This window comes from Panthera onca, chromosome A1, assembly GCF_046562875.1.
Source record: "Panthera onca isolate mPanOnc1 chromosome A1, mPanOnc1 haplotype 2, whole genome shotgun sequence".
Taxonomy (NCBI): Eukaryota; Metazoa; Chordata; class Mammalia; order Carnivora; family Felidae; genus Panthera; species Panthera onca.
This window is the reverse complement of record NC_138339.1, coordinates 94382898-94406852: the sequence shown is the minus strand read 5'-3', so window position 1 is coordinate 94406852 and position 23955 is coordinate 94382898. Positions and strand designations below refer to the sequence as shown.

Below are 23955 nucleotides of genomic sequence, written 5' to 3'. Positions count from 1 at the left end.
TTCATCTGTAGGTCATCTCTTTCAATCTGACTTAGAGTTCAAGGATAAAGTTGATGCTTTTGGTGAAATAAATTAATAATGTTCATTCAATTTCTTATAAACAAATATCTACAGAGAAAAACTATAATTATTGTATGATTCCTGGCATTAAGGTAACCAAGGAATAAAAGAACATTTGTGCTCTTACCTTTAGATGCAGTGCCTTCCTAAGAAGGTCTGAGGTGGAAAAGCTAACATGGGTATGTTAAAGCTGGGCACGGGAGATTCCATCTGCTTAGGTCTTGTACTACTCTCTTTTCATCCCAAATCACTTTTATCAGCTACTTTACCAATGAAATAAAAAGCAATCAGAGGAAAGAATTATGTTTAATAGTTACCAGTTATGGTATAACATAATGTAAATCATAGTGGGAGTGTTTTGTGAGCAAACTGCATACCAGTCCAATATACACATGTGCGCACACGCGCACATGCACACACCCCCACACCCCCACACAAGTGTTTAGTATGCAAAACAGAAGGGTATCAATGGTGGTTCACCATTTTTTCTTGGACTTTTCCAGTATTTCTCAAGTTATACTTCACAGGCCCAGGGTGCCTCTAACGCACGCTTATGATTGGGCACCACTGTTTTAAGCAAATGCAGACTCCTGCTCCTCATTGTCAACAAGAAACTTATACCACTAGGACAGGGAGTTAAAAAAAAAAAAAGACTAGTTTACCTTTTGGAATATATGTGGCAATTCTCCCCCCACTCCCATATTCTCACTACCACACTACACACTCATACACTACTTGCATCAATTAGTGTTTTCAAGAAAAGAGTATTATAGTACAAAAAAATAAAAATAAAAATGAAGGCAAAACCAGTGTTAAAATACTATAAAGCATTCCAAAATAAAGTAGCTATGATTTGTGGCACTGCTTCTAATTAACAGTGATAATCAAGAAGAGGAAATTGTACTTATTTCCCCTGGAAAAACTATACAATGCACGAAGAAGAAAACCGTAGGGGCTGAAAAGGCAAAAATGTGCAGTCTGTACCTTATTTCTTTTGGAGGATGCAGGGATTGGGAAGGAGGCAATGTAGGAAGACATGGAAGAGGCCAATTAAGACCTCACGGTATTAAGGACTGTGTAACACTCTATGCCAGGGAGCAGTTTTGAATGCTTTGCTGCACATTCCCAGAATACTATAAAGAAAAGGGGTGGGCAGATGTAGAGCTTCCTCATGTCCCAAAGTGAACTCATTTATTTTTATTTATCACCTTTTAAGCTATAGGAAGAAAGTTAACTGAATGATCCTATGAAATGCACCAGAGTTCAGCTGTCCTAGAGAATCATAAGAACGGAAATCAAAGTTTTCTCTATATTCCTAGAAGGAAAAGGGTGTTTTGGGCACTTTTCATGGCACAGGGAGCAGAACTGATTTGTCAATATTGTGGACAGCAGAGAAATATTAACCTCAGATTCCCAGTTGTGCAATTCCTATACATCAGTAATTGAGTCCAAACTAGAACACTTGTAACAGAGTGCTAGGATTCACCCATCAAATGTGTGGGGTGTTACCAGATCAAGGGCACTCCATAGCCTTTGTTCCCACAGGCAATTTTGCTGTAAGACTCTAGATAAAACTTGGCATGTATTTTTAACGTAGTGAGTTTGCCAGAATGCAAGGCAGAGTAATGAAAATTAACGTTTTCACTTATTTATTTTCACATTTCATATGTGTATTTTATGTATTCAGTGTAGGCAAGAATTACTGATGCTATTCCTGTGAGGTGAAATATGTAAAAATAACTGAGGAACAGGTAGTATATATCAAGACCAACAACACATTCATCGATGGAGATGCACCAACGTAAGAGAACAGGGTTAAATGGTATTATTACAAGAGAAAAAGATAAAGTTTAGATAATTCAAAACCTAAACAAAAATTACTGTACAGACTTCCTATCCTCCATTTGGTGCACGAGAAAGTTATTTGATATTAAAATTAAGTATTCTTATTTTATGGTTTTCTTAAATACAATTTTCTCTTCAAAAATAAATTTTCAACTCTTTCAGGAATTAAAAAAAAATTGCAATAGCTATTTGTAATCTGGACTCCAAGAAAGAAAAAGAAATAAATACTTATGATAAATTGCTATATGCTGAAAAATCCAATTTTACTTTTTCTTGACCAAGTGGGCTAGAAGTAATGAAATCCATATTGCCATTTATATTCTAATATTACCCCTGAAATAAGGAGAAGTATAATTGGGTTCATGATTCTTTGTGATAGTAAGAAACAATACCTTCTTAGAAGGCAAATAAAAGAAATTCAAGATCAGTAACAATGGAATGAATAGTCAAAAAAACGTTGAAATGTCTAGCATTGTAAGATTAAGCTTAATAATCACAGGGTTGAAAATGTTCACACAATTATAAAAAGTGAAAGTTAAAATTATTCTTGGTAAATTCACATGTCTATACAAAGTGTCTTCAGACTACCTTGGCTTGAGTTAAAGACTTTCTAATTTGACTTTTTCATGAAAGTTCTCTGCAGCTTGAAAACTTGAAGCTGTTTTCCAGTGTGCAGTCCTAGGCTCCCCACACTGTTGGATTAATGGTGACTCATTTGATTAGAGTTTAAATCTGGGACATAAATTTAATTCAGCATCTTTTTCCCCCTTCAACAGTTCTGCCCAGCATCCCTGTCATGCACAGGCAAAATCTTATTTTCAGAGGGAATAAATCATTATGGATTTGAGAGAAATAAGTCATCTGGGACAAGGAACTAGCAAATATACTGCTAAATTTTCACTTTGGAGACCATAAGCCTAAAGGAAGGAGGATTCTTCTTACCTGCGATTAAACAATACTTTTTCAAATTCTTTGCTCTGGAGTTTGGATATGTAGTTGATGTTTACCAATGGTTATTTGTATCACAATTTTAACAGAAAGGATCGCCAACTTATCTTGTGGAGTCTAAAATTAAAGTCTTCACATTTTTCTATTATGATTTCGGTGTCTGTATGTAAGATTGAACACAAAACCCCCAAAAGATATGCAAAGTGCCACAGAACAATGTGCTTTAGCGTAAGGGAAGTGTTTTGTTTTTTTCTTTAATTTTTAACATTTATGCATTCTTTTCTGAACAGTTACACAATGCAGATTTAGCCTGCTGAAGTCAATGGCCAGATGAATATAGTTACTACAAATGATTTCCCTCTAAACAAAAGTCTTATATCCTGGGAACAGAGCAGGGGCTTTGCTGCTAGTGAGGTATTCACAGATGGGACTGTTACCAGTCAGTTCTGCGGCTAGTAGGCAAGTTACCCAGATAGAAAAGCAGCACTTCAGAGCCCCTTGGGTGCAGTAAAAACTCTTTTCCCCTTCTGCTGAAAGTCTCAGTCATTTGAATGTATATTCTTTGCAGTGTCTATGTGGAAATGTTCACAAGAAGTCTGAGTAAAAATCAGATACCATTTTCCATTAGCATGTTATTAAAAATTTAGCTCTACTATTCCTGGTGAGAAGTGACAATTTCAAGCAAATGGTTTTGTTATCACTTCTGGGCTCCATCATGTTAGAGAGAAAATATATTTCTAAAAATATGACGACCCCTGTCATTTTATTGCTATGGTCTAAGCAGGTGGGGCTAATTAATGATTTTCTGTATCATCAAAGACAAATCAAGAATTCCATCTAAAGCAATTCTTGCAGAAATATATGGTGTTGGGCCCCAGTTGAAGTATTTTTCCTAAATAAAAACTACAAAATACTTTTCACTAAAGGTAACTGAGAAATTGTTTGATCTGACAGAGGATGAGGACACACCTTCTTCTTCTTCTTCTTCTTCTTCTTTTTTTTTTTTTTGAGACAGTACACTTTGTGATTCACAGGGTAACTTGCATCAGACGCAATTTAATGAAAGCTCTCAAATAAGCAATTTTATTCCTATCCATGATTGCAGACATTTACAAAACCATAACATCTGAGTTCACCTTAAAAAATAACTTATATAAAGCAGTGATATACACAGCACAAAATAGTTCAGGGAGGGGCAGGAGCAACTTTTAATAATTAAAATGTAAACGTGAAAAAAAGGATGGAATAAAAGTCCCTACTTACTTCTACTTAAGATGTCATGTAATAATATTTTACAATGTCCTGTGGGTCAATGTATGTATGTGCATATGTCCGTATAACATACACATATACAATACATTCTCTGACCCACACATATACATACACAGATAATTATTTGCAGTTCAGTTTAGGGCAATTCTAATATGCCGCTCTGTACAGTTGTTTGAATCACGTTTGGACCCGCTTTCTTCAAAAAATAGGGGAGAGAGCAGGAAATAAAAAGGTTGGTTTGGTGTGACTGAGATTCCTTTGTTTAACTGTACACTGTGATGAATAATTTTCTTCCGTAGTAGTTCTGTGAAGGGCTGACTCACTGTGGTTTTCATGAGGAGACTTGGTAATGGATCACACACTCATTGTCATGCTAGGGGAGTACTAGAAAGAAAAAAGAATCCATATTTTAACAACAATTCTTTTACAGACCACTAATGTTCTTCTTGGTAAACAGTAGTAACCATGGATTTTAACATCTTGAAATCTTTTATGCTCAAGCCTTTAACATAAAAATAAGAAGCTATAAAAGAGTAAATTTATATAGAATTGACTAAGTCCTGAAATTTATAATATTTCCTCTGGAAAGCGACCAGTCTCCCTCTCTCTCTGCACTCAGATGGCTGATAATTACCCAGGCCCTCAGTCGTCTCCTTCTAGCCAGATTCATGTTTTGTGGGCATTTGTAACAATCTGGGTAAATCCAATCCATAATGAAATAAGTATGAGGGACAGCCTAACTACCTACTAACTATGTAAACTTAGTAACTATATTACCTGACCTCTTTGTGCTTCAGTTTCTTCATGGGTGAAATGGGTTTAATAATAGCATTTATCTTAAAGGAACTTGGGGAGTATTAAATCTAAAATCTTTAAAACCATGTATTTACTGAATATACAGAAAGTGTTCAGTAAATGTTTAATTAATAGTGTAAGGGAAACAGAATAAAGCAAAACAAAAAACAATTCCCAGCTGGCCCTAGGACGTTCTCATAAAGTGTTTAGAATACTTAAGAGTCTGATTTACATTTAAGGATGTAAGTGTCTTCCTCTAATCTGTGGTTCCAATTTCAGTCCACAATATTTTTAGGGTGGGAGCAGGGGGTACTGTTGTTATACATAACTTTTCAGTTTGATGAGGCTGACAATTGGTAAAAGGTGAGGCTTTCAGAAATTATTGAGAGAGGAACAGATGGCAATTATTGTGAAAATTATGCCTATCTACACTTGTATTCTTGAGGAATGGACTGTGTGTTGACAGAAAAGCTCCAGAGCAATACTGTCTGACAGAACTTTCTTCAACACTTTCTTCTGTGCCGTTCAACACAGAAGACACTAGCCACAGGTGGCCACTGAGCACATGAAATGGGCTAGTTTGGCTGACGAACTGTAATTTTAATATTACTTAATTTATTTAAACTTAAATATTCCCATGTAGCTGGTGGGTTCCATCTTGGACAGCATAGTTCCAGACTGTCTGAGATGTGGGGAGGGCATCCACTCCCAAATGGCAATGATCTCCAGATGAACAGGGTTTCTAGATGAAAATGTAAATGTAAACCCTTAAATATTTTAAATGTTTTGTTAAAAAAATATTTGCTGAGGACCAGGCCAAAGGAGAATTCCTTTCAACATGTTAATAAGGATTGTGCCTCATGGAAAGAGGCAGGTGAAGTTAAGGACATTGGTTCCAGGCAGTAGGGCATTCCAAAGGAAAAGTGATGATCTTGGAAAGGGGAGTGTGAACTTTTAAAAAAGACAGCAGGCCAAACTGAATGAAGTAAATTCTAGATGAGCTGAGGTACTGCAGGAACCAGAAATGAGGTGCAAGGTGTGTACTGAGAGAAGGATGGATTTTACAGGGAAAGCAGGATGCCCTGGGGAATGGCTCAGCTGGTAGAAGTCTGGACAGAAAGTCATTAGGGGTAAATCTAGGCTCAAGCCAAAACCCTCATTGATCCTGAGAAAAGGTGGATGAGTGGGCTTGAAAACGGGTCACTGGATCATAGGGGGATGATTGTTAATCCTTTAAATGCAGGTCAAATCATGGAAAATCTACTTGATAATCACTTAATAGCCTCAAATTTCCTTTTAGGAAAGCTAAATTATATATGTTACTGACTCTAATGTTGGATTGTGAGTAGGGTGATAAAAAGGGGGAGACTTCCAAAGAGAAGGGGATGCAGTTTGACAGAAAAACCTCTTCGTCTTCACCCTTGATAGTGGCAGTAAAAAGGCACATCAGAACAAAGCAATACCTAAATCCCAAAGCAACCAGACAAAACCTGATGAAATGGAGCCCACCTTGCCCCTGTGCCAGAGGGGGATGTGCCTTCATTTCAACAGAAGATACCATGCAAATCTCCCATTATAAATAATGACAGCAAGCTTTAGTGAACTATCCACAGCCTTTCACAAACAGAATTACATTTGTATATATGACCTTTAGGGGGAAGAATTAAAAAAGAAAATACATGGATAGCAAGCTTTTACTAAATAGAAGAAATTAGAGAATATGGCAAAGTGGGCATGGGAAAGTGTAATCTATGCTTTCTATGGCTACTATTACAATAAAAGTGGTGATCCCATCAGTGCTGTTCAAAAGAACTTTCTGTGATGATGGATACATTCTACTCTGTGTTTGTTGTTCAATTTAAGAGTCATTAGCCACATATGGCTACTGAACTCTTAAACTGTAGCTAATGCAATTTAGGAGCTGAAAATTTTAAAATTAAAATTTTATTTTAATTAATTTAAATTTAGAAACCATAGCAAGATCATCAATCACTGTTTTAAGAAAAAGAATTTTATGGGTATATGGTGGCAATCATCTAAAAACAGTAAAAGATACTGAAGCATTTCAGAAAGCACTTCAAAAGAAGTTTCTGAAAAAAAAATTTCTAGATAAGTCATAATTAACTCTAGAAACTATCTCTTTTCATACACATTCTGAATGATCAGGATTAAAAAAAAAATAAGGGCTAGATTCAGTCAGAAAAGATAGAAGCATCTGCTTCACGCAATACAACTCAGAAGTCCCAAGCATTTAATATAATTTTTGAATAGTACCAGTAACTGTAAAGTGATGCTCTAAGTGTATTTGGTTTGGTGGATATGTATAGATGTGTGAGCGTCCATATGGGCAATGTGCTGTTTGCACTGCTGAGGTTGTAAACTGCTCATCTGCTACTGCTTTTATTGAAACTGCTTCATCCAAGTAAAATAAGGGAAATTACAAATTTCTAGGAAGACTCACAGAATGTGCAAGCAAAAAGGAATTCGGGTATTGATTACTATTCTTCAACATGTAAGAGAAGTGGCTTACGGTTTTCCTAAAGTAAAGGAAGAGTAGGTGTTAAATGGCGTCTCGTATCTAGAGACATAAAATATTCATGGTGTACTGTCCTGAGACGACACTACAATGTTTCTATTGTACTGCTGCATCAATATGGGATAATGTATTGTAATGTTTGTGCCAAAATGCTGTGATATGAGGTTGCCCTGCTTCCAAACTATTCTGTGAGTCTGGTTCTCCTTAATCAGATGATATAATGGCTCTTACAAAGTCATTAACTGTTTGGTTTAACAAAAACAAACAAACAAACAAAAAAAACCCTAAAGATATAATTTCAAATGTGTACTAATTGATTTTACTTTTTTATGTAAAATATATTTTGAAATGGCATGCCTTGGTATAAACTAGCGAATTTGTTATTTTCCCCTTACTATACACAGTTCACAAAGCATGGAGCCCACCAAACACCCATTCAGTCTTTGCACAGTGTGCATAAATTCCTGTTTACACACTTCAAGAACACTTCAGATCTTACATCATTTCTATTTTTAAGCATCTAGATATATTTTGTTTTCTTAATGAGAGATAAATAAAGAATAGTGCAGCAACTCTGAACTGAACTAAAGTGAAATAAATTCAGTGTTTATGTGACTGTATAAAAGAAAATTTGGATGTATATGATACCTTTATAACAGAAAATGACTAAGGGGAGTAAGGGTAATAATAGGAGACGACCTATCATCTTGTTTATAATTCCTAGTAGAGACCATGATTTTTAATATCACTTTTACTCAATTGATTACCGTTCATTGCCATGGAGTAAAATACTCTGCTAAATTAATTCAATAAATAAGACTAACTGCTTTCTTTACAGGAGAAGCATGAAAAACTACTTTCTGAAATAAGCCTTTTTGCATTCTAGATTTTCAAAAACAAACATTTTACAGAATTTGAACACTAGGGGGCGTGTTTGTTTCTTGAAATAATGGTCTTGTTTAGGATTCCAAAAAAAGGCTGAGTAGTGAAACATTTGATTCAGATTTTTCTATGAGTTGCATGTTGGCACTGCAAGGTTTCTGACTCTGGGTTGGGTATTTTGTTTCTATAAATATTAATTAAATGAAGTAGCATGTGTGAAGTGACTAGGATAGTGGCTGCTACATAAAAAGCACTCAGTAGATGTTCACTCTTTCCAGGCCTCCTTATGTGGTTTGACTTCAAGATAGGACTGACAAATCCTCAAAAGGCAGACTACTCCAAAGTATGTGCTCTTCAGAGTTATATACATTATAAAAACACTAGAATGTACATGTTCATTCATTCAAAAATGATTTCTTTTTGAATTCTTTATATAGTTCTCTTTTTCCTTGATTATGGGAAAGCTAACTTACTGGATACCTAGCCTATTTTTACTTTAATTTAATTTAATGCCTCAGATTTGTCTTTTGTCTTCCTTTCTCTCTGCTCCTCATTTCTTGAACTTTTAAAAAGGTCTAAACAAAAATGTGTGGTGATGTGATGCAGAAAGCCATGGATAACAACTGCATCATTCATAATACAGCAGAGTCCTCAACGGGCAGACAAAAGAGTGGAGCAGCTAGTGTGGACATGCTTACAAGGCTGCACTGTCTCTAGGTGGTGGTACAGTTCCTCAATCATCATCCAATTGTTTTTCCTTTGGGGACTTTTCAAGTGGGGACAGAACAGAGGGAAGGAAGGGATGGGAGGGAGCTTTTGTTTTCTGCTAACTCTATACAGCAGTCTGGCATTTTACCTTCTTCTTGGCTTCTGGAATAGTGAGGCTGGGCCAGGAGTCAGGGATGGGAGGAGCCCAGCTCCAGATGCTCTCTTTCCTATGCACATACTTAGAAAAAGATTGACTGTTTTGCATGTGCATAGTCCAGTTAAGGTTAAAGGGTGAGGCTCTTATTTATTCCATGCAAAGAAGTTTTTCATGTCCTGTGATATCTGATTCTTTGATCCCCATGGAGAGCTCTCTGATGCCAGCTCTAAAGTGGCACCTCTCTGCTGAATGTATAACAAGGCAGCAGTCACCCAGGACTAATCTAGGAAAGGAGAGGGGAGAGGTCTGTTGTCCCTGTCCCCGAAACAACAGTCATGTGGGACCTTTTAAAAAAGTTTTCTTCTCCAATCCCAAATTAATAATTTCCTTTATACTTAAAAAACAAACTGGCTTATATCTATTATAACACCTATTAATCTGACTTAGGGTTTAATTAGTTTTAACCATGTTCTTCCCATCAAATGGCATTCTTTGAGGTTAGTGACGTGTTATATTTATCTCAGAATACTTTGTCCTTAACCAAGCACGTTACATATTAGAGGCTCAAGAAATGTTGAACTGAACTAAGTATCACATACCTCACTGAATCATACCATTTTATTGCTGAAAGAATTAGCAAGAAAGGAAATAAATGTTTCTAATTAGATAAAGCCAACATTAACTAATTAAAATGGCAGTCCATTTAATTTTTGTCCATAGTCTTGAAGCAAACTAGTGAAAACCAGTATCTAAAAAATGGTTCCTATAATCCTGAGCATTATGACAAGCTAGTCTTCTGATTTTTTATATGAATTTTTATGTGTACATTCTTTGTCCTCACTAATCATGTACAGATAAAGATCAGTATAAGATTTATACAGATAAAGATTAGTATAATTTTATTTCTAGTTTTAACAGAACTAAAGTCTAAAAACAGGGAAAGTCTTATCCCACGCAGAGGTGTTAGGTCGAAAGGAAGAAGTAAAAGAACCCACAGAACACCCAAGCTTAGGTTCAAAGCAGCCACTCCATGCAAAAGCATATTTGTTACTAGCCACAGTTTCAAATTCTAATAGTATCACCTCTAGTGAAGGTTGTGTTATGGCAAAATGAGGGAAGTTTTCTCCTCTGATTTTAATGATGGAAATCCGTATGTGGGGGCACTGATGCTATGAAGATGAAATTAGTTTGGATTTTGAAATCCTTTATGCTATATTCCAATTCAGAAGTTATTAGCAGAGAATGTGCATTAGCATCACTGACAAAGCTTTTTCATTTTCAAGAATGCCCAGTACCACTCCCAGAAATTCTGATTCACTAGGTCTAGGGAGAGTTCTGGGAAAATGTATTTTTTAAAAATTCTGTAGGTGTTTTTAGTGTGAAATATTAGGTTAAAAAAATCACTGTTTTATGTAATAACTCCTTGAGAAAAGACACCATATTGTCTTTTTGGTCTCTCCAGTGTGTAGCATATTGCTTTGGCCTGTTTTTAAGTGCTCAGTAATTGTTAAATGAGTGAATGAATTTTATTACTTCTCTTTTTGCTCCTGTCTGCTTCTATGGAGATATGGAATACTGCCTTTGCTTAACGCAGTAATCATATTCAAAAAATGACTCTGGTGTCCAGCTCAGGTTACAAGGAAATAACAGGCTAAATGACCACCAATACTGGCCTTCTGTTGAGTGATGTCTAGTGCATGAAGTAGATATCTTACAGAGGACATTCAGAGTCTAGATCTGAGAACAGACCTGGTTTTGCAGTGACTCAAGCCATTTCAGTAATGTGAAAACTTGTAAAAACTATCTAATATGCAACTTGTTTCCAGCATTGTTCCTTTATAGTGGATGTTCTCTACAAGAAAATTTGTTTTATAGTTTTTGTTTTTGTAACTACGTGCACAGAATAGGAGCAAAAAAAGAACAAGTTTATTTTTTAATTATTCCAAAGAAATTTCACTTAATTTTCTAACTTTTAAAATATCAACCTGCTGAGCTCTAGATAAATAATCATAATAATGGCTTTATGAATAATTCTAAAAGGAAAGTTTCAGAAATCAATTTTGGACATAATAATGTAGGCAAAGGAATACTTACACTCTCACTCTGAAAAGGATTTAAGAAATTTCCCCCCATTTCGCCATCATCCCTTGGAGTGCCCGGTTGATTACTCAGGCTCATATTATTGGGTGAATTCTGTAAACAAGATTTAGAAAACAAGGCATTGTTAAAGATTTTAATTTCCCTCTTGCATTGTAGTGTTTCAAAAATGAAATCTACAGCAGCATCTCTAAGGACAAAGCAGACTTATAATTCTAATCTTAGACTTCTACCGTGCATCCTAGTTCATTCTTTACACCTTGACAAGTACTAATGCTTTCCCAAATGGAAATTAAAAAACAAACAAACAAATAACCCACCACAACTTTCTTCTTAGTCTCAGAATCAATGTTTATTCAATTTTCCACCCTCAGCTTATAGAGTTCCTAGAACCATAGAGTTTAAAAAACATTCTCAGCAGGGGCATGATGAAGAGAGCCTACCCACTGATCAGGAATGATGGAACAGTAACTTGCCTTGGTGATTTTACTAATCACACTTCAAAAGGTCACTGTTTGAGAATATTTCCCCTTAATTCTACATGTGGCTTATGTAGTAACACTATTTCAACTATTTTTGTTTATATGAACTGTAGGGAAAAAGGAAGATAGTTGACAAGTATAGTTAGGAACAAGAGAACTACCTGAGGACTTGTGAATCCAATGTGCAGTTGTAGAGGAAAAGAAGGCCCAAAGTAAACTGCTTTAGAATCTTTTCCTATCATTAGTTTGAGTAGATTTACTTTGAAATGCTCTTTTAAGATAAAATGGCTGATAGGAGCAATCTAATCAAACACTAATAAGTTAGCTGCATATTGCTTCATATTCTACTTAAATTTGCTAGTCTTGTTATTACTGTGCAATGTTAGCTGTGGGAGGTCATCTGCTACTTCATACCAACAGGAAATACAGAATGGCACTGCCATATAAAGCATGTTCACACAGCACTGCAACTGTGACTGAGGGACTCTTTCAAGGTCTAATTTATTGACTTGTAGAAATCAACTTCAAGGTTAAAATTTTTTATTTGTTATTTCAAATGGAAGACAGATTTTAGAGTTTCTCTAAGCCATTTCTATTTTATATTCTGTTTTTGAATAAGTTCTACATTTTTAAAAGAAAATTGCTCTGAAGATTTTGACTTAACTAAAACAAAGTTATGTCATAAAAATTAAAATTTCATGAATGAGTTATTCCCAGAAGAATATATGCTGTTTTGGAATATAGTTAAACTGTAAAGCAGAGACAGGTAGATGAACTGGTGGAAATACAGCTTATATCTTGTCCTGCTGTGCACCCTACAGGGAAGATCTGAGAACAAGGATCCTCTGAAGTCCATAGGAGCTCGATTTGCCAATGAACCCCAAGGGCTGGGGAACCACAGTTAATAGCATAAAGAGGATTCTTTTTTTTTTTTTTTTTTTTTGGATAAATTTTTCTCTGAATATGTTAGTTCCCCAAGTATACAGAAAAGTAACTACTTTCAAATGAACATAGATAACTTCATTTCCTGAAAAAAAATTTAAGTAAAATTTAAATAAGTGTATTATTATTTCATAGCTCATTAATTATTAAAATTATTAACTGAATAATCAACTGTTCCTTGAAAACAGGAATGTTAATGCTGATTTGGTTCAAAAAGAAAACTAAATTTATACAAATTTTGTAAGGCTTAGCCAAAATCTATTTGGTGAAAGCAGAGGTCTGTTAATTTATATATAATTAAGAAATTGGTAATCCCAGAATAAAAAATAATTCTATATATAGGGGTATTTAAAGGTGCACTTGCAAACTTCTTCATTCCTGTGTAACTAACATGTTCCCTGTGGTACCCGAGGGACCCTGAAATGAGCAGCACATCTCTGATGCAGTTAGGGTGCTCCCTGTTTCTTCCATACTGTCCCATGCATCACTTCTTGATTTACAATTTTGAAAGTTAGCTAACTTCAAGTCTAATTCTTGACTCAAAATGCTGATTTCAAAATATTTAAAATTTGAAAATGACACTGCATTATTATTTAAATATTTACACAACATCTCTCTTATTGTTTCTGTTTTCCATGCAATCTATTCATCGCATGGTGGCTCACCAGTATATGCTTTTTGGGTGTGGGAGGAAGATATATAAGAACATTGAGAGGAAGATTAAAAGGACACATTCAACATACAAAACAGCGAATATCAGATCTCTGAAACTTATTCAGCTCAGTGAGCATATTTGAAAATCTTCAAATGATAGGACAAACCTTTGTTTGTTATTATTATTTTTTTAACCTAAAGTAATCTGCAAAATGTGAAAACAACAAAAATTTCTCAATGCAGAGTCTTATGAAAATTGTACTATCCATGATCAGTGAATAACCTGATAATGATACAGGCTAAAAGACACACTTATTACTGGTGTCTAAGAAACAAGACAGTGGTTCCAAACGCCAGCTCGAAACAGGTTATGAGTGTGGGTCTCCATGAACTGTGTGTGTGTTATATTTAACTATAGCTATGTTTGTTTGCAGTGTTTCCAGTAGATTTCATCAAGGCAAGAACATAATACACACAAAAAGGGCTTAGATCAAAAAGGCACTCTGATAGCTTGAACACATAGGGAGAAGGGAGTACAAGAAAATCCAAGTAAAGATCACTTTTAACTACATTAGGCACTCTGTTTACATTTCTTACTTCAGTTACAATGTACTGTATTTCCTATTTACACTCTAAGAATTTAGCTTATAAAAGTATAATTAGTATTATACTGATCCCATCTTCAAGGGATTTTATTACTTTCTCAATTACCCTTTCTTCAAACTGGAATGTTTTTCTTTTAAGCTATAACTTCATATATGAATGTTATATGAAGGAGGATGCACACACACACACACACACACACACACACACACACACACACACACATTTCCTCTGGCTAACACATTTAATTCTCTTAGACCCTCTATTCTCTCATTTTATCTTACAAGTATTTTTCCACGTCATCTCTTAATTAGTAAGTTATTGTCCTTTCTTTTACCCGCCCTCAGAAATTGTTCCAGCCTTTTCAAGCTATTAAAAAAAGTGCACATGTACATAAATTTTGACTCTGCCCATAATTGGAATAAAATAATATTGATATTATTTGAAGCCCTCTAGAGGTGGATTTGAATCACTTCCTCAGAGCCTGCCAATAACAAGCTTTATGGAGTGTTGTTTTGACTCTGCCAGCCCCCCAAAGGAACAAAATGTCAGTCATGGTTCTCCCAGGGGATAAAAGGGAGCTAGAGCCCAAGCCAAACTGAGAAGATGACAGAGATCTATGGTGTTGAATAGCTCCCCTGTGAAGGGTGTGGGATCTTTAACTGGAAATGAGGTTCTTGACTCAGAAACCTTTAGGTTAAAAAGACCTCTTGGATAATTCATTACGTGTGATATGATCAGATCTGGCCTTCTCTGATATGTTTTTTTTCAAACTAAATATATAAGTGTTAAGTATGTTAATGTGAACTGCAGAATTTATTTACATTATTTCCTTCTAAGAAAATAAACCATATGCTCGTCTCAATCCCCAACTCTTAAAAGAACTCCAAGGGAAAATATTTTTGTCCTATTGATTAAATGGTTGACTTCTGGACTCCTAAGTTAAAGGTGAATTCTGCATTTTGAGAGAGATGCATGTGAGTTTTACTAGTAATCCTCAACCGAGCAAGAAATAATTTTAAAACTCTCCATTTGGAGTTCTGAGCTCCTTGTGCCACTGAAACAGTGCTATCAAAATGCAGGTGACAGTGTGTCTAGCCTTGCTGACAAAAGACAGCATAACTAGTGAGGAGGAAGATATTTAATATCTGTATATTGCTTTAGAGCCCTAGCATATGTTCACACTTTACTCTGAACAGTTTTATGAAGAAGACAGGGGATGAACTACAAGCTCTATTTTAAAGCTAAGGAAACTAAGCCTAAGAGAAATGAAATAACATGTTGCCCCAATTTTTAGGTAGGAGAACCAAATTTTCTGATTCTCAGAGGTTCAATACTCTTTATTAGCTTACATATAAGAAGGATAATATAGAGTATTTTACAATAAAAAGGTAGAAAAGGGATATAAGTAGTACTAGTAAACAACATTAAAAAAGGAGTAAGAAATTTTTAAAAAATGTAATACTGGCACTTAGCAAAATACAGGTCTAATTGGAGAACAAAAAAGATGTAGCTGGAAACCTAAGAGGGATTTTGAACAAAACTGTTAAGCAGTAATGGCCCAAACTGTCTTATGATTCACAAATAAAAATGGCTAGAAAAAGAATAGGATGAAAAGGAATGAACCCAGGAAACAAGAGAAAAGGGAGGAGAGTTTCTTGAGAGAACTGGTCTTCTGCTGGAAAAGGAAGAAGGTGGGGAAATGAAGTTAGTGCTAATGTGGATAGCATGGAATAAAAATCTGAAATAATTAGGCTGTGAATGGAAAGAGGTAGGGAGAGAAATAATTGGGGGTGATGGAGATATACATGATGCTGCTGATTAAAGAAAAAAGGGTAGTGGACATACAAGAGACACCAGTGGTATCATCATGCAGTTAGAACCCTGAACCCCACGAACCTGGAACAGGGGCAGTGCAGAAATGAGCTGCAGAGGAGCTCATCGGAAGGCAGACACAACTACTCATTTCTAGAATATTGTTAAATGACATGTTTATGACTTGGGGCAAACTCTTATGTTAAGTGAAATGTATTTGAACTTTGCTTTGTGTAAGTTTTTCCTTATTGTCTTTGGTCTGCTCAGTTATACTGAGCTCCTGGAGGGCAGAGATCATACCTTGTTTAACTTCGGGTTTTCAGAGCCTGGCTGACATAATGCCTTGGTACATTAATGTTTACTGAGTGAAGGAACTCCTGCCTAACCACTTGAGGACAGAAATTATGTTTGTATTTGAAGAAGTCTCTTATATCTCCACATAGTGCACAAGGCTACAAAAGTACACACTTGGTAGTCAATTAATGCTTAAAGAATAAGCACTACATCACCAAGCCAGAGAATGTTATCAGCAGTAGGCACAGGATAGTGGAAAAACTTGTCTCCGGAAATAGGAATGGAAAGATTAGCATGGAAGGAATCACAATAGATCTGATGAGGGCAGATTAGAAGATGGTATTTAATTTGTCATTATGAATCTTTAAAATTTCCAAAGTGCTTTATAAATTACAAAGTACTTTTTCAGGAGGTGGACAGGGAGATGGGCTAAATGGGTGATGGATATTAAGGAAGGCACTTGTTGTGATGAGCCCTGGGTGTTATATGTAAGTGATGAATCACTAAACTGTACTCCTGAAACTAATATTATACTATGTATTAACTAACTGGAATTTAAATAAAAACTTGAAAAAACAAATTGTATTGGCTGTCTTAGGTATCTAACAATTGGTATTAGCCAAGTGTACCTTCCCATATAGAATTTTGTTTACATCTGTCTGGTGTACAAAAATACTGGTCATTAGTGGGAATTTCAGAAAGATGATGTTAAGCACTCTGGATGATCCATCTTCATGTAATAAAAAAATCATCTTTAGACACTAGAATACACTTCTCAAATACAAAATTAGAAATTTTATTGGTGACCACAAAGCATAATTCAGCTAATACCAATTGTTAGATATCGAAGACAGACAATACAATCATGGTCATGTGACTTGTAAAGGTGTTTCCCAGAGAGATGGTTCTAATGGAATTATACAGTGAATCTTATTTTGAAAACAGGCCTTTTGGCAGTTTTACCCATTCATCACATAAGTAAGCTAGTGCTTCTTTATAATGATATTTATGACAACAAATATTTATCTATTTTAAGAAAAGAAAAAGACTTTCCTGATGGTCCCTAAACATAGATATGCAAAGTGCATATACTACTTGTAAGGCCAAGCTGCCAGGCAATGTAGACGTAATGTTGGCATGCCAGTTACACTCTCTTTGTCTCTCTCTTTTTTCTTTTTAGCTTGAAGTCTTCATTTAAAAGGTTTTATAGCTCAATCAATCTTACTTTATTTTTCTTGGCACCAATTATTATACATGAATATAAATTAGAAGTAGGATTAAAAATGAATTTGCCCTTTAATGAATTTTGGTATTTATTGATATAAAGCAGACTTCTAAGAGAATCATTCTAATGGTAGTTAATAATTATTTCTTATCAGCCATTTTAAATATATTTTGACCCAGAGAGAACTATTTTAAATTTATCATGACCTAAAAAGTATTTAGGTATTCTTCATAAAAAAAAGTAAGGCATCTTAGCAAAGGATTAATTTTAAACACTTAAACTATCGGAGGAGGAAAAACACAGACAGAAGCTATTAGAAGGCTCTCTTTCCTACTTGTATTAATATAATTTTCTTCTAATTACTTTCCTATTCTATTCTGGGGAACTAGAATAATAATTGATGTCAGCATTGCCTAATAAAGGTCTGAAAGACAAATGAGATGTATAAATGCAATGCCCTTATAACATATAACGTATAACAACATCTTTCCAAGTCCCTCTCTCCTTAAGTTGCTCTAGACTTCTTTACATTTTCAAAAGATTATCTACACTATGTCAATTTGCTTTATAAATGAGTGACATAATAAAGGTGGTTAAGTTGGTTATTACTTGGGTATCAATTAATCATGTATACAGTATGTCTTGTAAATGAATCTTACCATGTTAAAAAACTATTTTTACCCTTTCCCGTTATATGCATTGATCATTTTTAACTTCCACTTAATTATATCTGGACCTCTATTTTCAAACAGTTGTTCAGGGGCCAACATGGTGGAGAAGTAGGGGGAATCCATACTTCCAGCATCTCTCAAACAAATAAGTGTAGAAGCCAAAGGACTTTGAACACCAGAGCCTGGGAGGAAAAGAGACCGAATCTACTAGGAAGAAAATGGGAAAGCTGGAAAAAAGGTGCCTAACTGTGAACTGGGGGAGATAAAAAAAAAAAAGCCCACGTGGGCACGGAGGGGAGGGACCCCCTTCTGCAAAGAGACAAAGGGAAGAGAAAGAGTGGCTAGAGAAGTGCAGGACCATATCTGGACAGGAGAAAGACCTGGGACTGAGACAGAGGGATCCAATCTCTAACTGCGGGGCTTTCTTTGGACTGGGGCTGGCTCCCTCTTCGTGCACCTGGGGAGGAGGGGAGCCAGCCATGGGTGCGGTAGTAGGTCAGGGGCTAAGTCTGCAGCTGGAGAAAGTGGTTCCCTCCCTGGAGGGCTGCAATAGTACAGAACCTGCCTGCCTTCACCATCCCCCGGGCGCAGTGGCTGGGCTGAGGGCACAGTCTGCAGGAGGAAAAGGCAGCTGTCTCCCTGGAGTGCTGTGGGAAAAGACAAAGGCTGCCTGCGTCTGCCACCCCTGGGGCTTGAGGCAAGGGCGGCGGCTCAGTCTGCAGTAGGAGAAGGCCATCCTCCCTGAAGTGCTGTGGCACAGACAAAGCCAGGCGGACCACGTATCACCGCACTGAGAGGCGCTTCGCCGCACTGAGAGGCGCTTCCCCAGCACCAGAGTGCAAGGAGCAGAACTTTGAATCCTAGCCAAGTGCAGGGTCAGGGGATTGGTGGAGAGAGAAGGACCGCCCCGTCTGTGCCCGAGGCACAGTGAGGACGACTCAAACTGAGTCCACTGGGTCATCTCCATGGAGAAGAGACTGGGGAACCACCATTTCCATCCACCACCACCACCACCACCACCACCACCAAGGTGGGGCCTCAGGGATCACTCCCCGGGCCCATAGTGGAGGTGGGTCCAGAATATGCCAAACCACGACCCTTTGCACTGGGTAAATGCATATCCACTGGAGCGGCACAGACTCTGCAGACAGCTACTACCTACAAGCCATGCAGCATTGCCTAGATTAACTCTAGGTCAATTCTGGATATACAGATATATTCTCCCCCCACACCACCCCTCCATTTCTTCTCCTTATCTCTTCCCTCCAGTAGGCTGGTTACTCTGGTTATTGGTCTGTCTAAACAGACATATTTAATCCATTTTCTCGATACATGTTCTACACCTCCTGCTTTACACTCCTTTCTCTCTCTGTGGAATAATCGAGCCATATAGTTTCTCTGTCTGGGTAACTTTATCTTCATTTCGTTTTCCCCGCCTCCTTCTTTAGTTTCCTCTCTCTCTGGATTAAGCCTTTTAGTCTCTCTGCCTAATCAATGTTTATTTTTTGTCCCCCCCCCACCCCGCTCCTGTCATTTCACTCTTTGTATGTGCTCTTCCATCAGCACTGCCTCCACCCTCTTCTTTATTTGTAGTTGGTGTTTTGGTGTTTTTTGTTTTTACTCTTTAGGTTTTTGTTTTTGTTTATTTGTTTGTTCGTGTTATTTGTTTGTGTGTTTGCTCATTTTTGTCTCCTGTTTGTCTATCTCTTTTCCTTTACAGGGCTACTCCAAGGAACAAATCAAAGCACACCTGGTGGAGGTTCCAAAACATTACTACAAGTAGGATAATAAAGTAACCAAAGTCACAACAATAGAGAGCAAGTAACAACCCCTGAAAAAACACCTCCTGAAGGGCCAAGCCCTGGACAGTGTATGACCCTCCTTGAATATAGCAGTGCTCACAGGTGCAGAGCACACAACAAGCTTTTAAAACGCATAAGGGACAGAAAACTAGCCAAAATGATGAAACAGAAGAATTCTCCTCAAAAGAAATTCCAGAAAGTAGAGACAGCTAACGAATTGATCAAAACCTATTTAAGCAATATAACGGAATAAGAATTTAGAATAATAGTCATAAAATTAATCGCTGGGCTTGAAAAAAGCATAGAAGGCAGCAGAGAATCTATTGCTACAGAGGTCAAGGGACTAAGAAACAGTCATGATGAATTAAAAATGCTATAAATGAGGTACAAAATAAAATGGAGGTGGCCACAGCATGGATTCAAGAGGCAGAGGAGAGAATAGGTGAATTAGAAGATAAAATTATGGAAAAAGAGGAAGCTGAGAAAAAGAGATAAAATTCAGGAGTACGAAGGAGGAATTAGAGAATTAAGTGATGCAATCAAATGGAACATTATCTGTATCATAGGAAATCCAGAAGAAGAAGAGAGCGAAAGGGGCTGAAGGTATACTTAAACAAATAATAGCTGAGAACTTCCTTGATCTGGGGAAGGAAACAGGCATTGAAATCCAAAAGGCACAGAGAACTCCCTTCAGACATAACTTGAATTGATCTTCTACATGACATATCATAGTGAAACTGGCAAAATACAAGGATAAAAAGAGGATTCTGAAAGCAGCTAGGGATAAACTGGCCTTAACATACAAAGGTAGAAACATAAGGGCAGTAGCAGACCTATCTGCTGAAACTTGGCAGGCCAGGATATCTTCAATGTGATGAACAGAAAAATATGCAGCCAAGAATCCTTTAACCAAAAAGTCTGTCATTCAGAATAGAAGGAGAGATAAAGGTCTTCCCAAACAAACAAAAACTGAAGGAATTCATCACCACTAAACCAGCCCTACAAGAGATCCTAAGGGAGATTCTGTGAGTGAAATGTTGCAAGGACCACAAAGTACCAGAGACATCACTACAAGCATGAAACCTACAGACATCACAATGACTCTAAACCCATATCTTTCTATAATAACACTGAATGTAAACGGACTAAATGCTCCAGCCAAAAGACACAGGGTATCAGAATGGATAAAAAACAAGACCCATCTATTTGCTGTCTACAAGAGACTCATTTCAGACCTGAGGACACCTTCAGATTGAAAGTGAGGGGATGGAGAACTATCTATCATGCTACTGGAACTCAAAAGAAAGCTGGAGTAGCCATACTTATATCAGACAAACTAGACTTTAAATTAAAGGTTGTAAGAAGAGATGAAGAAGGGCATTATATAATAATTACAAGGTCTATCCATCAGGAAGAGCTAACAATTGTAAATGTCTATGTACCGAATATAAGAGCCCCCAAATATATAAAACAATTAATCACAAACATAAGCAACCTTATTGATAAGAATGTGGTAATTGCAGGGGACTTTAATACTCCACTTACAACAATGGATAGATCATCTAGACACAGGATCAATAAAGAAACAAGGGCCCTGGGGCGCCTGGGTGGCTCAGTCGGTTAAGCGTCCGACTTCAGCTCAGGTCACGATCTTGCGGTCAGTGAGTTCGAGCCCCACGTCGGGCTCTGGGCTGATGGCTCAGAGCCTGGAGCCTGCTTCCGATTCTGTGTCTCCCTCTCTCTCTGCCCCTCCCCCGTTCATGCTCTGTCTCTCTCTGTCTCAAAAATAAATAAACGTTAAAAAAAAAAAAAAAAAAAAAAGAAACAAGGGCCCTGAATGATACATTGGATCAGATGGACTTGACAGATATATTTAGAACTCTGCATCCCAAAGCAACAGAATATACTTTCTTCTTGAGTGCACATGGAACCTTCTCCAAGATAGATCACATACTGGGTCACAAAACAGCCCTTCATAAAATACAAGAATTGAGATCATACCATGCATACTTTCAGACCACAATGCTATGAAGCTTGAAATCAACCACAGGAAAAAGTCTGAAAAACCTCCAAGAGCATGGAGGTTAAAGAACACCCTACTAAAGAATGAATGGGTCAACCAGGCAATTAGAGAAGAAATTAAAAAACATATGGAAACAAATGAAAATGAACATACAACAATCCAAACGCTTTGTGATGCAGCGAAGGCAGTCCTGAGAGGAAAATACATTGCAATCCAGGCCTATCTCAAGAGACAAGAAAAATCCCGAATACAAAATCTAACAGCACACCTAAAGGAAATAGAAGCAGAACAGCAAAGACACCCCAAACCCAGCAGAAGAAGAGAAATAATAAAGATCAAAGCAGAAATAAACAATATAGAATCTAAAAAAACTGTAGAGCTGATCAATGAAACCAAGAGTTGTTTTTTGAAAAAAATAAACATAATTGATAAACCTCTAGCCAGGTTTTTTTTAACCTTCTCAAAAAGAAAACGGAGATGAGCCAAATAGATAAAATCATGAATGAAAATGGAATTACGACCAATCCGTCAGAAATACAATTATCAGGGAATATTATGAAAAATTATATGCCAACAAACTGGACAACCTGGAAGAAATGGACAAATTGCTAAGCACCCAGACATTCTAAAACTCAAACAGGAAGAAAGACAAAATTTGGACAGATCCATAATCAGTGAAGAAATTGAATCAGTTATCAAAAATCTCCCAACAAATAAGAGTCCAGGACCAGATGGCTTCCCTAGGGAATTCTACCAGACATTTAAAGCAGAGATAATACCTATCCTTCTCAAGCTGCTCCAAAAAATAGAAAGGGAAGGAAAACTTCCAGACTCATTCTATGAAGCCAGTATTACTTTGATGCCTAAACCAGACAGAGACCCAGCAAAAAAAGAGAACTACAGGCTAATATCCCTGATGAATATGGATGCAAACATTCTCAACAAGATACTAGCAAATCGAATTCAATCAGTCAATGTTGAAACATCACATTAATAAAAGAAAAGATAAGAACCATATGATCCTGTCAATCGATGCAGAAAAAGCATTTGACAAAATTCAGCATCCTTTCTTAATAAATACCCTCGAGAGAGTTGGGATAGAAGGAACATACTTAAACATCATAAAAGCCATTTATGAAAAGCCCACAGCTAATATCATCCTCAATGGGGAAAAACTGAGAGCTTTCCCCCTGAGATCAGGAACATGACAGCGATGTCCACTCTTACCGCTGTTGTTTAACATAGTGTTGGAAGTGTTAGCATCAGCAATCAGACAACAAAAGGAAATCAAAGGCATCAAAATTGGCAAAGATGAAGTCAATCTTTCACTTTTTGAAGATGACATGATATTATACGTGGAAAATCAAATAGACTCCACCAAAAGTCTGCTGGAACTGATACATGAATTCAGCAAAGTCGCAGGATACAAAATCAATGTACAGAAATCAGTTGCATTCTTATACACTAATAATGAAGCAAGTGAAAGACAAATAAAGAAACTGATCCTATTCACAACTGCATCAAGAAGCATAAAATACCTAGGAATAAACCTAACCAAAGATGTAAAAGATCTGTATGCTGAAAACTATAGAAAGCTTATGAAGGAAATTGAAGAAGATATAAAGAAATGGAAAAACATTCTGTGCTCATGGATTGGAAGAATAAATATTGTCAAAATGTCAATACAACCAAAGCAATCTACACATTCAATGCAATGCCAATCAAAATTGCACCAGCATTCTTCTCGAAGCTAGAACAAGCAATCCTAAAATTTGTATGGAACCCCAAAAGACCCCAAATAGCCAAAGTAATTTTGAAGGAGAAAACCAAAGCGGGAGGCATCACAATCCCGGACTTTAGCCTCTACCAAGCTGTAACCATCAAGACAGCATGCTATTGGCACAAAAACAGACACATAGACCAATGGAATAGAATAGAGACTCCAGAATTGGACCCACAATTGTATGGCCAGCTAATCTTTGACAAAGCAGGAAAGAATTTCCAATGGAAAAAAGACAGTCTCTTTAACAAATGGTGCTGGGAGAACTGGACAGAAACATGCAGAAGAATGAAACCAGACAACTTTCTTACACCATTCACAAAAATACACTCAAAATGGATGAAGGACCTGAATGTGAGACAGG

General features: G+C 36.7%; 1 protein-coding gene across 7 annotated transcripts in view; it reads right to left on the bottom strand.

Annotated features, from left to right (window-relative positions):
• Positions 1–3908: 3908 nt before the first annotated feature.
• SSBP2 (single stranded DNA binding protein 2) overlaps positions 3909–23955 on the bottom strand; it is a 307829-nt gene continuing 287782 nt past the window's right edge. For all 7 annotated transcript variants that reach the window (XM_078448416.1, XM_060637755.2, XM_078448406.1 and 4 more), the window contains 2 exons: positions 11298–11396; positions 3909–4509 (listed from right to left, as the gene is read on the bottom strand). In XM_078448416.1, the coding sequence (XP_078304542.1) occupies positions 4480–4509; positions 11298–11396 (129 nt within the window). In that variant the 3' untranslated portion in view covers positions 3909–4479. The remainder of the gene's footprint in view (positions 4510–11297; positions 11397–23955) is intronic.